Consider the following 14,758-nt stretch of genomic DNA (forward strand, 5'->3'; position numbering starts at 1 on the left):
GCGACGTAAACAATATAGGAGAACAATGGCAAAGGCAGAACGTCGAGACACCAAATCGTGTCTCTGGTGCAGAAGTGCAGCTGCGCTTTAACGCAGGTGGCCGAAGGGGCTTTCCAGACGCCGAGGATTCTTGCTTGCAGTTAAATGAAGCGTTTAAATGGGGCACATCTGAACTTGGTTTTCCTTCCTTGTATTTTTCAGTTACGGTGTTGTTGTTTTTCTCGTCACAACTGAGAATTCAGGGTGAGCTATGTGCTTTGTTAAACCTTGTATGCATTGTTGAGAGATAGGTCTCTGAGTTGTCTGAAAGCAGGGAAGTCGACAGGCTAAATGCATGTTTTTAAGGGGAGAATTACTGTGACTTTCGTGGAAGCAGACCATATCCTCAAAAGAAACTAAGCTCTTGTGGCCTTTACTCAGCGGTAGCGTTACCCAGGCGCACACATCCGCAAATATTTAAAGTTGAAGATCCAGCTGCCTGTGGAATAAGTTTCCCTTCCAAAATATTTACATCTATGGTCATTCATCTGCCTCTTAAATTCCCGTCAGGGGGGTTAAAAATATTTCCAGTGTTTTCTCAGCCCAGTTGCTGTTTTTGCTCTTGACAGCTGATTTATATATTTGTACTTTTAAGGACAACCTGCTCATTCAAAGCACCAATGTTTTAATGTTTATGTTTTGTGTGTGTAACCTTTCTGAGGGAGGGAGAAATTATAGACCTCGGGGGTTCAGGTTGCTCTTGACATTTGTCAGTTTGGCATTTAGAAGGCAATGCAATCTATTTCATTTCTTAAGCTTTTTACATTGTAACCTGGGCTCAGCTTTTGGGAAAGAGCAGGCTATACTGAATAAACATCTTTAATCTCTCTGCTCTGCAACTGGTTAAATATAATTAGTTTGCTTTTTTTAAAGGAAGTTAGCAGGCTGCGACTGTATACAGACTTGCAAGAAAAGCTGCACCCTATGCACATTTACTTAGCAGTGTGCCCTAAGTGACTTTTGTGGAGAAGGGGTGTAGCTCAATGGTAGATTAAATCCTTTGCCTGTAGAAAATCCCCAATTTTATCTTCTGCATTTCCAGGTAGGGCTGGAAATATCCCTCGCCTGAAAACCTAGAGAGCTGCTGTCAGTCACTGTCAACAATACTGAACTAGCTGGATCAATTTTCTCACTCAGCATAAGGCAGCTTCTATGATCACATGCCCCATTGAAAGAGTGGGTTTATTTCTGTGTAAACAAAGATCATGCAGCGTATCCCATTGAGCACAGTGGGACTTCCTTCCCTGTAAACCTGATTTGGATTGTGTGCTGTATGAAATCTCACAATGCTACTGTTCGTTAAGTAGTTATTATCTTAAAGAATTACCTCAAAGTATTATAATATGCAAAGCTAGTCTTGAAAGTTAAGACTATCCCACAAATTATAGGATTGGTTCTATCAGATGTAGTGATTTACTTGTGGTTCAGGTCCTGCAAAGACTTTATGCACATTTCATCCGTAACTTGGTTCCATTTCTCTGACTTAACTTGAATCAATTCAAATAGCTTGGAAAGATAAGACCTGTAGCTGTAGGAGTATGTAAGTTTCACCCCCATAATATTTTATTTCACTTTTGGTACACAGATATCAGTACAATATAAAACAGTGCATAATGCATCCATGGGCATAGCCAGAGGGGGCAGTTGCCCCCTTGGATCAAGTAAAACAATAGAAATACTTACTTACCTAACTGACCAATTATGTTGGTTCTACACTCCAACAAAGTTCTGTCCCCACCACAACAAAAATCCTGGCTACGCCCATGAGTGCATCACAAACAAACAGAAGTTAAGGGCATTGGTCATACTGTAGTATTGAAAGAAGTATGGAGGCTTTTTGCATGTGATTTTTCGTTAAGAAGGACCGTTCCTAAATGTTTTGTTGGAAGTGCTTGTATAAACTAAATATTTGCATATTGTAATAATAATTAATCACCAGGAAGAATAATTGCCTCAGCTGAAACAAATTGCAATTTTACAATTAAATTGTACTTTCTCTGCTTCTTTGAGATGGGAAAACTTCTTAATGGAAACTTTCCCCTCAATCGTAAAAATTTTGGGTCCTCCTATTCATTCAGTTGAGTGGGGCCCTGGACTTTGGCTCTGATGACACAAATGACTTTGTGGTGGTCCCTTCAACAAGGCTGGGGAATCACTGCCTAATGAACATGACTACCCATGGCCCCTACCTAACCTTTGAAACCAAATCTCTGTTGCAGTGCATCAGGTCCTTTTAAGCTTGCCATTAACATGTCTAAAACGATTATTCAGGCTTTTTGTGATTAATGTTTTTGGGTGCTTCCAGACAGTCACTATTTTTGGGTGGGATTCAATCACATATCTGCAAATTCAGGCTGCACAATTGTAGTTGTTTGGGAGGTCTTGGGTGACAAACCCTCTTCCCCAAAAGATCAGACATGTTGAAATAAGAGAAGCAATGAGGAAATGCACAGAAATATGAGGGATAATACATGCTTCCATGCAATGCCATCTAACTTCCCCACAAACTCATCCGAATGAATGCTCCTTAAATAGCCAATGCCGTTTAATCTCCCTGCAAACTAATTAGGGTGAATGCTCAATAAGCAGATTGTCTGGAAGTGCCCTTGTGTAAGATATGTACCTTTAAAGCACATTAAAAAAACATTTTCTCCCTCAAAAAACTGGGCACTAAAGTTTGTAAAGGGTTGTTGTTGTTGTTGTTGTTGTTGATTTCATTTCTAGACTGCTTTATATTTTTAAAGGCTGCTTGGAATTGCAGTTCTCTGAGAGGTAAGCTGCAGTGGCCAGAATTCTTTGATGTGGGAAAATGAGCTTTGAATAAGCTTTAAATGTATAGTGTGCACACAGCCTCAGTAGTAGTTTTTACTTGTCCCTCTGAATATTTATATATCAATTTTATTTTATTTTCCTACAGAGACTGAGCAACATAGCTGCAGTTGGCTCTTCCCCACTCGCCTGGTGCATCAATTCTGTTTTTCTGCTTATGTTCTAGGAAGTGAACGCAGCATACGGTTTGGGGGAAGCCAACGTCCAGTGTAAACCTTACCCTGTATTTTATTAAGGCAGAACGTCGCCAACATGTCTGTAGTCTCTTTTGCTCGTTCAGATACATCTCTGAATGCAGAGAGCTCTGAAGCAACTTACAGTAAGTTTTCTCTTTCTTTCTCACCACTTTAGTTAACTGGCTTGGCCCGTTTGGTTTGAAAACTCATGTCGTAATCTGAGGAGCTTCTGAAGAATACAGAAATCTCCAGGACGTAGACATTTGTGGGATATATATTTTTATATGTCTGTACATTTTGCCTCATATCTAAGGTTCTATCAAGGCTTACTTAAAAAAAAGAGACGGAATAGAAAGTAAGCTGGAAATCTGGGGCACTAAATAAAGCCCACAGGGACTTGGTTGGCCATTCCTGATCTGAACAGTCCTCATGGTGCAGGTCCTATCACTTGAGCATTAGTTCCAAAATGTGAAGCATTACCCTCGCTTCCTGAAACCTCAAGTCTTTTTTCCAACTCCTGAGATATCCATGACTAAGAGTGGGATTGATTCTTATTGTTCCAGGAGAAAGACTGACATCTCGGCAAGTTGGAGATGTGTTTACAATTCCCTCAGTTCAGTCAGGTGAATCAAAACTAGGTAAGACAGTCTTGCAGATTTTTACTATTTCTGTTTTATAATTGCATATATGTTCCAGTTTTCCTCTTAAATTGTTCAATCTGATGTAGCTCCCCTTCTACCTTTTATCCCAGGGAACTCTGGGAACTGTAGCTCTGGGAGGTGGACATAAGGGTCTACTAAGAATTCTTAGCACCCTTAACAAACTACAGCTCCCAGAGTTCTTTGCAGGAAGCCATGGCCATTTAAAGTAACACCACAGTGCTTTAAATGCATGGTGTGAGTGTGACCTTTGATTACACAACCTGAATCCCACCTGCAAAATGGAGACAAGTCCAGAAGCAGCCTGGAGAGGAAGAGAGAGTGAAGGTGGAGATACCCTAATGCAGGGGTGTCCAACCTCAAGTTGGCTGCAATCTACTATTCAGCATTAAAAACTGGCAGTGATCTACCACACTCTCCCATTGTCATTGGGGGCAGGGAGTAAGGTGTTGGTGGCCAGAAAAAAAACCTTTCTTTCCTTAGCACGGATTCACGGTTGATTCCATCACTGCCTTCTATGTATTGCCCAAATGGAGGCGACAGCTGATTAAGCCACAGGTCGCTCAGTATGGAGGAGGAAGGAAAGGCCTCATCCCGTATGTAGAACATGGCACCCTGCACCCCAATTTCCTTTGCTCTCGAGGGGGAATGCTGCACCCTCTCCCCGCCACACGAGTGTGGTCCTGCAGCACCCAGCGAGGGCCGCCCAGCCAAAGGCGGCCTCCTTAGCAGAGTGAAGTGAGAGAGGCATGTGCTCCAGAGCTCATGGGACCGCAAGCGAAGGCACAAGTCTGGCCTGGGAGGGTGGAGTGCAGACTTACTCCAGCTACAAAAGCAGAGGCTATTGAACATTGATATTATTGTTCTATCTTTGGTCTTAGATCTTATGATTTATGTGGAAATTGTTTCCATTTGGTTGTGTACTTTTTGATATGTTTTATTTATTGTTTAGGACTTATGTTTGTAATTATGTAAATCTTGTCATGTTGTAAACTGCCTTGAGCATGGTCCAACTATGGAATGGTGGCATACAAATAAAATGATGATGATGATGAAGAAGAAGTCCCTCCCTCCTGCAGCCGCCTTGCAAGCCCCATTCAGGCCGCCGGCTCATGGGACCACAGAAGTGGAGCCGCAGCTTGTTCCCTCCCACAGCCTAGTCCCGGCTGCGAGGGAGGAGCAAAGGCTGCCTGGCCATATTGTGATCGATGGAAACCCATTCAAGGATCGATCTGTTGATCCCGATTGACGCCTTGGACATGTCTGCCCTAATTCATCGCCATCAGCATGTCTGATGTGGTCCCAAATTGCACTGGACTTGAGGACAGTCAGGATCAATCTCATTCTGGCCTGCAAAGAAAGCTTAGGCACCAACTTTGCAGCAAATATAAAGCAAAACAAGAACAATACTCAGTTGCCCTAAAAGGGATGGTGGGAATTGTAGTTCCAAAACAGCTGGCTGCAAAGAGCCATTAATAATTTTGCGTTTTGTGTGTTCTTTTTGTGTGTGTTTTTTTTAAAAAAGATTAATCTTCAGATGGGGAGAAACAAAACTTGTGAAGGGGGGGGGAAATACTTTGTTTTTATATACTACATGCATATAAAATACAAATATTAGAATGCTGTATGTGAGAGAAAGGGGAGGGAAGTCTCTTCTCAGGTGATATTCGTATATTTTTTTAAGTTGCCATTTTAAAATAAAATCTGTGTTGGGGTGCCATCCATCTGTAGTGGCTGTCCACACATGCAGATCACCAATTAGCATTGTGCAAGCTTTTTCCCCCGAAGGGCAGCTGTTCCCCCCACCCCACCCCACCCGCTTATAACTTCCTGTTTCTTGCAGCTTCTAGTGGTGCCACAGACTTTCAGTTAGACAAGAACCCGTTTAAAATCCCTTCAGATATCGATATCTTCTTGCTGCGAGACAGGCAGAAGGAAAAGGCAAGAGCGGTATGTACCAATCACAGGAGGTTCCTGGAGGAAATCTTTCTTGACCACAAGCAGTGTAGCATTATTGTTATTGTTTATTACATTTCTGTCTTGCCCAGGGCAGCAAGGAGCAAAGCAATACATTTTTAAAAAATTAAAATACATTAATACAACTATAGATCATAGGGTCAGGAAACATGTTGCGGGAACAGTGTGTTCACATGCTGCGATTTTGCATATATCCAGGGAAATCTCTAAAATGAGGCTCTGAGCTCCTTGGAAAGTGAGCTGGAAACAAATGTTATAAATAAAAAGTGCTCATAAAAATACAGAAAAGAGCAATCCAACTGATCAAATTCTTTTCTTTTTTTTTAGGGCAGATAAAATAAAGTACCTCTCTGTGCAGTACGAAATTAGATTCTAGAATATGCTGCCCTAAAATGTAGCGATAGCCACTCATTTAAAGTACTTTAAAAAATGGCATTAGCTGAGTTCATCGAGGATAAATCTCTCATCAATTAGCCATGAGAGCCAAGTAGAACCTCCATGTTCAAAAGCAGTATACCCCAGAATACCCAATATGTTGGGGAGAAACTATGGGAGAGGGCTGTTTCCGAATCTGGAAGTCAACAGCGCTGAGGTAGCCTGAAGTGCTGGTCTTGGAACTTGAAGCTCAGCGCTGAGTTCTGAGATCATCTTTGGGCTTGCTGGATGACTTTAGGAGATGGACTGTGGCTCTGTGTCTTGGATGCAAAAGATCTCAAGGTTCGACCCCCAGAATCTCCAGGTAGGACTAGAAAGACCCTGGCAATCTGCTGCCATTCAGTGCTGACAATATTCTGGCTCATTATAAGACAGCTTCCCACGTCGCTATGACTTTGCAAGTAGAACTATATCTGTGTCAAGGCACATGAGAATCCATATGAGCCATCACCTCTGGGACATCTTTCCCCCTTTACATTGTCACAATCAGCTCAGGCTTGAGTCCACAACCAATTTATGCTGTTCTGGACATTCCTTTTCCCCCATAAATAGTTTAAAATTTAATTTTAGAAGTATAAAATTATAACAATATCAAATACATACTCAGATTTAGAGATTTCTATGAAACTCCGGACTTCCCACCATCCCCTCCATGGTGCTATTGTCATCATTTACAACTGCGTATTATTTCATCATCCATATTTTAGGTCTATCCGTATTATCCAAAGTCTTTGGTACATTACAAGTGGTGTTAAAATCCTGCTAAAGTTTTCATTTGTTTACAGTGGTCTCTTAGATAAATTATAAATCTTTCCCATTCTTTCTTGAAGCTTTTGTCTTCTTGCTTCCTGAACTTTCCGGTCAGTTATGCCATTTTGTCAAACTCCAACAGCTTGATTTTCCATTCTTCTTCTTCTTTCCATCTCTGGGCTAACAGCATCCGTTAGGTGGTCGCTGCATACATAAAGAGTCTTTTCTGTTCCTTTGGAATCTCGATATCTACAATTCCTAATAAAATTTGCTGTCTGGACATTCCTAACCAAAATAGGTGTTGGCTGTTAGAGGTTGAGCAGTCAGATCTGATTTTTGCAGAGGTTCCATTCATACCAGTCCCTCTAGTTGGTCACCATTGGCCACCACCACCATACACACATACACACACACACACACACACACACACACACACACACCGTATTTTTCTCTCTATAAGACGCACCAGACCACAAGACGCACAATGCGCAGTGAAAGCAGCAATCCCTCTTGCTGTTCTGGCTTCTGGGATAGCTGCGCAGCATGCATTCACTCCATAAGACGCACACACATTTCCCCTTACTTTTTAGGAGAGAAAAAGTGAGTCTTATAGAGCAAAAAATATGGTATATTCGAAGCAATCTTAGAGGTTACTGAAAACTCGATGGAGCAATAAGCCTACCCCCTTTTTACCCTTAGGAGCGAGAGCGAAGGAAGACTTTGAAGGTTCACGAGAAGATGACCTGCTCCACCCTGCAAGGTGCCAAACAATCTGGCTTCAAGAAAGAAATCCAAATGGAAGAGGAAGCGGAAGACAAAGAGTTGGCTGCAGAAGCAGAGCGCCTCAAAGCTCTCCGAGAAAGCATCTCTTGGAAGATAGCAGTCACTAAAGGTAGGGATCTTTACAGAAAGCATCCAGATCAGGACACAACCAAGAGACTGACGGCAGTTTGGGTGACAGAACACCCACTGCTTCAGCCTCCAGGCTCAGTTGCTGACACATCTCCAGTAACAAAAGACCTCAGGCAAAAACAACCCATGATGTGCAATTGCCTACATGTTTCTCCAATATGTTTCATTTTTCAAACCGAAAGCAGCCATAGGATGTTGTAGTCTTTAGTAAAGGAGTGCCCCAGGGTTTGGGTGTGCGTACGCACATGTGCTTGACCCTTTCCCTTCCAGCTTTTTTTCCATTCAGAATTGTGGGCACCTGCTTCCACAGAGAGAAAAGCAACAGTGGGTTAGGGGGCAGACGCTCTGTGGGGGAAATATCCATGTAGCTCAGGGGTGAGGAACCTTTGTTTAAATTCCGAGGGCCACATTCCTTTCTGGGCAACCTTTGGGGGGCCGCATGAGGGTGGGCAGGGCTAGATGTCAAAGCAGGCAGAATGCTGAATGTATGTTTAATCCAGGCATCCCCAACCTGTGGCCCTCCAGATGTTTTGGCCTACAGCTCCAGTGATCCCTAGCTAACAGGACCAGTGGTCAGGGATGATAGGAATTGTAGTCCAAAACATCTGGAGGGCCCAAGGTTGGGGGTGCCTGGTTTAATGTTTACGCAGCAAGCTGATTTAAATGGGTACTTACCCACAACCCTCTCTGTCTTCCATCCAGAAAAGAAAGAAGCAGGTTCAGAGTTCAAGGGCACATTCCCAACTAGGCAAAAATGCTCACGGAGGTTGTGAAGCTGCGCCAGTGAGGGGTGTAGCCTTGGGAAAGCATCAAAGGCCAAATCTAGAGGCCAGGGCCTGAGTTCCTCCACCCCTGATGTAGCTGGTTGTAGACTCTTAGTTGCAAGTGCATCTCAACTTCTTGGGGAATTGATACTGATTCTTGAAACTCTCTGAACACAGCTTTTTTGCACATGGTCTGCCTTTGCTTCGCAGCTGCTTGTTCTGTCTCTACTTTGCACAATTGTCTCTCTCCCTCCTGCCTTTCTTTCTTTTTCTAGACCAGGTCGTCGAAAGAGAGACCATGCACGACTACATCAATCAGAAACGGCAGATGTTCTTGCTGCAGGTATATGGCTTCAGTTTGGGTGGAATTTGATTCTGAGCCAGTGGAGGGCAGCAGTCAAAGCAATGGGCTTGGCTTGGGACAGCTGGCTTCAGGTCCCTGCTCAGTCATGGCGCTCAGTGAGTGGACCTGGACAGGCCACTGTTTCCAACTTTAGAATGTTGTGAAGGTATAATGGAGGGAGACTGCATACATCATTGGAGGAGGAAGAGCAGGTTACAGTTGTGATCATATGTGTTCGTGCTAGCTTTCTTCCTGCAGGGAGACTTTCATGTGAGAATAGAGTTAGATATAGTGGCTACTGCTGGCATCTTATAGTGGTACGATCCTGAAAGGACTGTACCATGTGCTTATTTAATTAGCTAGGGTTGCCATACATCCGGAATTTCCCAGACATATCCGGAATACTGCAGTTGGAAGTAGTGTCAAGATGGAAATCACTAAAAAAATTGTCTGGGGAAATCCGGACATATGGCAACCACTGTCGGAGGAATAGGGGTGCGGGGGGATACGTCTGCTCTGGATGCCATCCCGGGGGGGTGACATTTGATTTATTTTGCATGTATATGCCGCCTTTATCTTCCAAGAATTTCAAGGCGGTGTATATGGTTCTCCTCCTTCCCATTTCATTCTCACAACAACCCTGTGAGGTAGGTTAGGCTAAGAGATGGTGACTGACCCAAAGTCACCCAGTGAGCTTCATGCCTTAGTGGTGTTTTGAACCCTATCCTATTATCTGCTGTTCCCTATGACCTCTCCTTTGCAGGCCACAGGCAGAATTGATCCAGCTCTAGGAAGCAATTATTTTACCTTCAAGAAAATGTATTTGATTGGGACTCAGTAGACTTGGGTATAGACTTTGGACTCCCTACATGACTTTGGGGAGATAATGCAATCTTTTTGCATTGCATTTCTTTTCATACGCGACTTTAAAGGGTTGCTGAGCTGAGTCAAGAATCGTAACAAACACAATTCAGCAAGTCTCCAGTGTGGGGCAGTAATTTTTCTCTTCTTTTTGGCCTAAATTCCAGTATGCTGTAACGGTAAAGAAAGATGAGATCCAGAAGCTGGAAAACTTGGCCATTGAAGAAGAAGCAAAGCTGGAAAGAGCCGAGGAAGACCTTGAGAAGGATGCCGCCATGTTTGATGAGTTCCTGAAGGAGAATGATAGGAATTCTGCACAAGCCTTGAAAATGTAATGCTGGAATTTGGACTCCATACTGTCACATTAGATTTTTTGTGTGTGTGTGTTTTCCAATATAGCCACAGTGTTTCCCTCCCCAGAATAATATGAGAGAATGGTGGGAATCAAATTGGGATTTAGAAATTGAGGAAGACGCGTGGAATGGACTGTGGATCAAAGCCTCGTATAAATCTATTCCGGCATTGACAAGAGAAAGAGCCCTCAAAATTTCACATGGCTGGTATTTAACACCTAGATGTCTAGCTTGTATAAAACCCAGCAGCTCTCCTTTGTGTTGAAGAAGGTGTCCCACTATTGGGACATACAGAAATATGTGATGGGAGTGTTCAAAAATAGAAAAATTCTGGGAAAATGTCTTTGCAGAGATATCTTTGATTACATGGCAGACAGTTCCTATGTCTCCAGGACTGGCATTGCTTAATTTGTACAGTCAGGGCTAACCAAGAACTAGAAATAAATATCTTATAACCCATTTACTGACTGCGGGAAGAATGACCATAGCCAGAACATGGAAAACATTGCAATGTTGACCATGGATAAGTGGTATGATGCGGTCTGGCAGACAGCTTTGTTGGAAAATCTAACATGGAAACTGCAGGTAGAAAGAGGCTAAAAGAAAAACTTCTACACAGTAGGGGACAATTTTATTGAACACACAGGTAGTGAGGCAAATGGAGGGGTAGTGTTTGGGGTGGGTAACATAGTTTGGAATACTTGAAGTATACATTTTAACCTTTCAAATCGTTGCAGATATAATGTATTCCTTCCTTTCAATGAGATTGGAGCACATGGTGTGTTGTTTTATGGTTTTTAAGATCACGAGAATGTTTGAAATATATGCTGTGGCAAATAAGCTATTTTTAAATGGAAACAAGAAACTGATAACCAGGGACTAAACTCCACATCAAGACTGAAGATGCCCGGAAAGGTGCATGTGGGTGGGATTTTAAAAGGCCCCACATATCTTGCCAATGACTGCACACTCAAAGGCAGCACAAGTTTATTACGGACTCAGTCCTGCTCATGCCTACAAGTTTTTCCACAGGGTCCAGCATTCTCATCCAAATGCCACCCCGTTCCCACCCTACCCCACAATTTAATCCAGATTTACGATGCCCATTTATCAGATTTCCTGTGGAAACTAAATCTGGATTAAATGGAGAATATGGGGTGGCATTCTGAAGATGCAACTGCAAACTTACATACATGAGGAGTGCTGAGTCCAGATAAGGCTGCCATGCAGAAGAGCCCTGTATGGACAAGGCTGAGCTGGGAGGTCACAGAGGCAAGGAAGCTGGAAGAAGCTTCTTTCTCTGTCTCTCTCTCTCTCTCTCTGAGCAGCTGCATCTGGCTTTTCAGGGAGAAGGACCTTTAGTCCCACGCTGCTTCATCCCCTGCTGCTGTTCTTCAGGTAACTGTTGTTTTGATGCCTCCTTCTTAGCGCCGAAAAGGAAACCAAAGCCAAGCTGGAAAAGATCCTTGAGATCCGAGAACTGACTGCGCAAATGATGAACATCCAAAGGTCAGAATTGTTTGGAAAATATTTGGAATTATTGTCAGTTATAGTAATTTTTTGTAATACCCCAGAGGCTATTTCTCCAATCCTGCAAAGAGATCTGCACTGGTTGCTGATTTGCTACCAGGCCAAAGTCTTACTATCACTATATGTACTTGGGGACCCTCTTACCTGTGCGATCACCTTGCCCTCTCAACCACTATAGTCTGTGGAACTGGTACCACATAATACCCATTCCACATCTGTGAGAAATCAACTTTTGACATGACACGAGGCAGAGGATGATTTGATTAATCTGAAAAACTTGATTTAGGGAGAGTTTTATTCCCCCACATTTATACGCGGGAGGTCCAACTCTGGCTGTTCCACAGCTTTCCCTGTTGGGAAACAGCAGCAGTGTGATGTAACAGTCTTCTATTGAGGTAGAAAGTTTAGTAGTTGCTGAAATGAAGCAGACCCCTCTGTGGCTTTGCCTCTGCCAAGAGACAAAATACATGGGTTGAAATGGTCCAACCCTGGAAGCTTTTCCTCTGGGCAGCGGTGGAGTAAGCCGATTGGGTGCCTGGGGCGGGACACTTGCTCTGTGCCCAGGGGCGGGGCCAGCCACCCGTGGGGCGGGGCCAGCTGGGGCAGGACACTCCACAGGGCCACCAAGGAGTCTGCCTGCCTCCTCCCACTGAGCCACCCTACACCTGAGGGGGAGGCAGCGGGTGGACCGTTGGGGCAGCGCGGATCCCTCAGGTGCCCAAGCTACCGCATCACTCCCAGGAGAGATGCGTGGCTCGGGCGCGCTGCAGGCCCTGCGGTGAGTGCCGCCCACCATTTTGTCACCCCCCTCAGCGGTGACACCCGGGGCGGAGCACCCCCCCTTCCTCCGCCCCTGCCTCTGGGCAGAGAAGACTGCAAATGACTCTGTTCACGGTGACTGGAACCTGATGGAACTTCTCCTCCTCCTCTAGCGAGATCGCCAGGTTTGAAGACACTATGCAGGAGTATGTAGTATTCAAGGACTTCCTCTTCCAGCTGTCCCCCAAAGAGTGGCGGGAGGAATATGAAAGAAAGCGAATGAAGGACAAAGAAAAAACGGTGAAAATTGTACCTGACAAAGATTTCGCACCTTCCAAAAGTAAGAGCTCCCAGCAAAGGACTGTCCATTGTTTGGGCACATGTGCACCTCCCATTTTATGGTTGTTTATGACAGATTAGCATAAAGGAATTGGGGAATAAGGAAAACAATCAAGCCAAGGCTAGATACTTCTCTGCTTTACTTTGAGGGGGTTCTTATTTTATGCTGGCAGTTTTAAATTGGTAACACTTCCTTTTCTAATTAAATACTAAATGCTACATTTTAGCTGTCTGAAAGCCTTTTCTTAGAGCCCAATATTGTCAGGAGAAACACCGCTGACTTCAATGGTGCTTTCCCCCAGCTTTTTCTGCAGAGAATTTCATAAATGATACATGGTTGATTAAGGACATGGAAGCAGCTCTCCTGATCCCATGCTATCCACAAGACCACCCTTTGCTAATCTGCTATCCTTATATGGTCAGATGATCCAAATAAATTTGGTATTATTTGGTACTCTTCTTGTGGGCGTGGCTGTGGGAGCTCTCTTGCTGAGCTCCTGTATTTCAACATTTACCACCACTGCACATAGCAGAACAAGGAGGATTTAACAGCAGACTGAAACCAGTAAAGGAGAGTCGATTTGCTGTCCAGGGGGAGGCAGTTTCACAGTCTGGGTCCCACAACTGGTGAGGCCCTGGCAGGGCTGGTGTGTACATTGAACAACAGGGACATGGGTGGTGCTGTGGTCTAAACCACTGAGCCTCTTGGGCTTGCCGATTGGAAGGTCGGCGGTTCGAATCCGCATGATAGGGTGAGCTCCCATTGCTCTGTCCCAGCTCCTGCCAACCAAGCAGTTCAGAAGCAAGCCAGTGCAAGTAGATAAATAGGTACCGCTGTGGCAGGAAGGTAAACAGCATTTCTGTGTGCTCTGGTTTCCATCACGGTGTTCAGTTGTGCCAGAAGCGGTTTAGTCATGCTGGCCACATGACCTGGAAAGCTGTCTGTGGACAAACACCGGCTCCCTTGGCCTGAAGTGAGATGAGCACCTCAACCCCATAGTCACCTTTGACTGGACTTAACCATCAAGGGGTCCTTTACTTTTACCTTTACCTACATAAAAGCTCTTTCATGACACACCATTAGGCTCACCTACCTGTAAGAAAGTCCTGTGAACTGTAGGGGTAAAATATGTATACACCTCTACTCAGAAGGAATACCCATTGAGTTCAATTGCATGAAATGTATTTGTCTGTATAACTTAAGGCGCATTTTCCCTTCTCCTGCTCAGGCCGGGATTGGCAGCAAAGGAGGAAAAGCCGATCATTGCCAAAACATTCCAGTTTTGACCTGTCTGGAACAGATTTGAGCTCCTCCAGGACTCAAAGCCAAGTTTTTGCTAGAAGGGACTCTATTAGGCTCAGCCAGGTGTCTTCAAGGCAGAACCTCAGATCCCAGCTTGGCAAAAGATCGTAAGTGCAAAAGGGGAAGGAATTATAAAGACAACATTATTGATCTGCATACAATCATGCCTGTGACTTACTTAAAAAATAAAATATAAAATAAAGCTCAGCCTGGAGGCCCTGCCCAGAGGTGCCAGGTTGGCAACTCTTGGTGAAGTGATGAGGCTGGTAAAAAGTGGCACACAGGAAAAAAGAGAACTTCTGTAATAAAATCTGCTGGTGTTACATCCACATTTTAGCTTGAGAAGGGTAATGACAAAATAGCTAAGGGATCTAAACAATTTATTCTACAATCCTACACTCACTTACCTGTAAGTCTAATTGAACTTTATGAGACTTACTTTTGAGTAAGCTAGTATAGGCTTGCAGTTAATTGCGACACAGTAGAACTTCGACTTACATTACCCTCGGGTTTTCTGGGTTTAACCTTTTGCGCTTGCGCAGAAGCACTCTACCGCCATGCATGCGCAGAAGTGGGATGCAGCTGGACCTCTGGAACGGATCCTGCCCACAACCGGAGGTACCACTGTATTTTGTTTTCATTGTGTGTTTTATTTTCCGCTGTTATCGCTTGCCACAAGCTTTTGAAAGGGGCAGGGCTAGAAACTGATTTCTATTGTATTTTTAAATC

The 14,758-nt window shown here is 44.0% G+C and overlaps 1 protein-coding gene across 4 annotated transcripts in view; it reads left to right on the forward strand.

The window, feature by feature from the left end:
* The window catches only part of CFAP100 (cilia and flagella associated protein 100), a 27,244-nt gene continuing 12,486 nt past the window's right edge, over positions 1 to 14,758 (forward strand). Inside the window, exons 1-10 of one of the 4 annotated variants that reach the window (XM_053378026.1) lie at positions 1 to 243; positions 3,035 to 3,187; positions 3,608 to 3,682; positions 5,547 to 5,653; positions 7,565 to 7,757; positions 8,817 to 8,884; positions 9,913 to 10,076; positions 11,527 to 11,607; positions 12,561 to 12,727; positions 13,956 to 14,136. In XM_053378026.1, coding sequence (XP_053234001.1) covers positions 3,121 to 3,187; positions 3,608 to 3,682; positions 5,547 to 5,653; positions 7,565 to 7,757; positions 8,817 to 8,884; positions 9,913 to 10,076; positions 11,527 to 11,607; positions 12,561 to 12,727; positions 13,956 to 14,136 — 1,103 coding nt within the window. In that variant the 5' untranslated portion in view covers positions 1 to 243; positions 3,035 to 3,120. Of the gene's footprint in view, positions 244 to 2,243; positions 2,267 to 3,034; positions 3,188 to 3,607; positions 3,683 to 5,546; positions 5,654 to 7,564; positions 7,758 to 8,816; positions 8,885 to 9,912; positions 10,077 to 11,526; positions 11,608 to 12,560; positions 12,728 to 13,955; positions 14,137 to 14,758 lie in introns of those variants that run through there. The other 3 variants (XM_053378024.1, XM_053378025.1, XM_053378028.1) reach the window with 3 other exon arrangements.

This window comes from Podarcis raffonei, chromosome 2 (assembly GCF_027172205.1).
Source record: "Podarcis raffonei isolate rPodRaf1 chromosome 2, rPodRaf1.pri, whole genome shotgun sequence".
Taxonomy (NCBI): domain Eukaryota; kingdom Metazoa; phylum Chordata; class Lepidosauria; order Squamata; family Lacertidae; genus Podarcis; species Podarcis raffonei.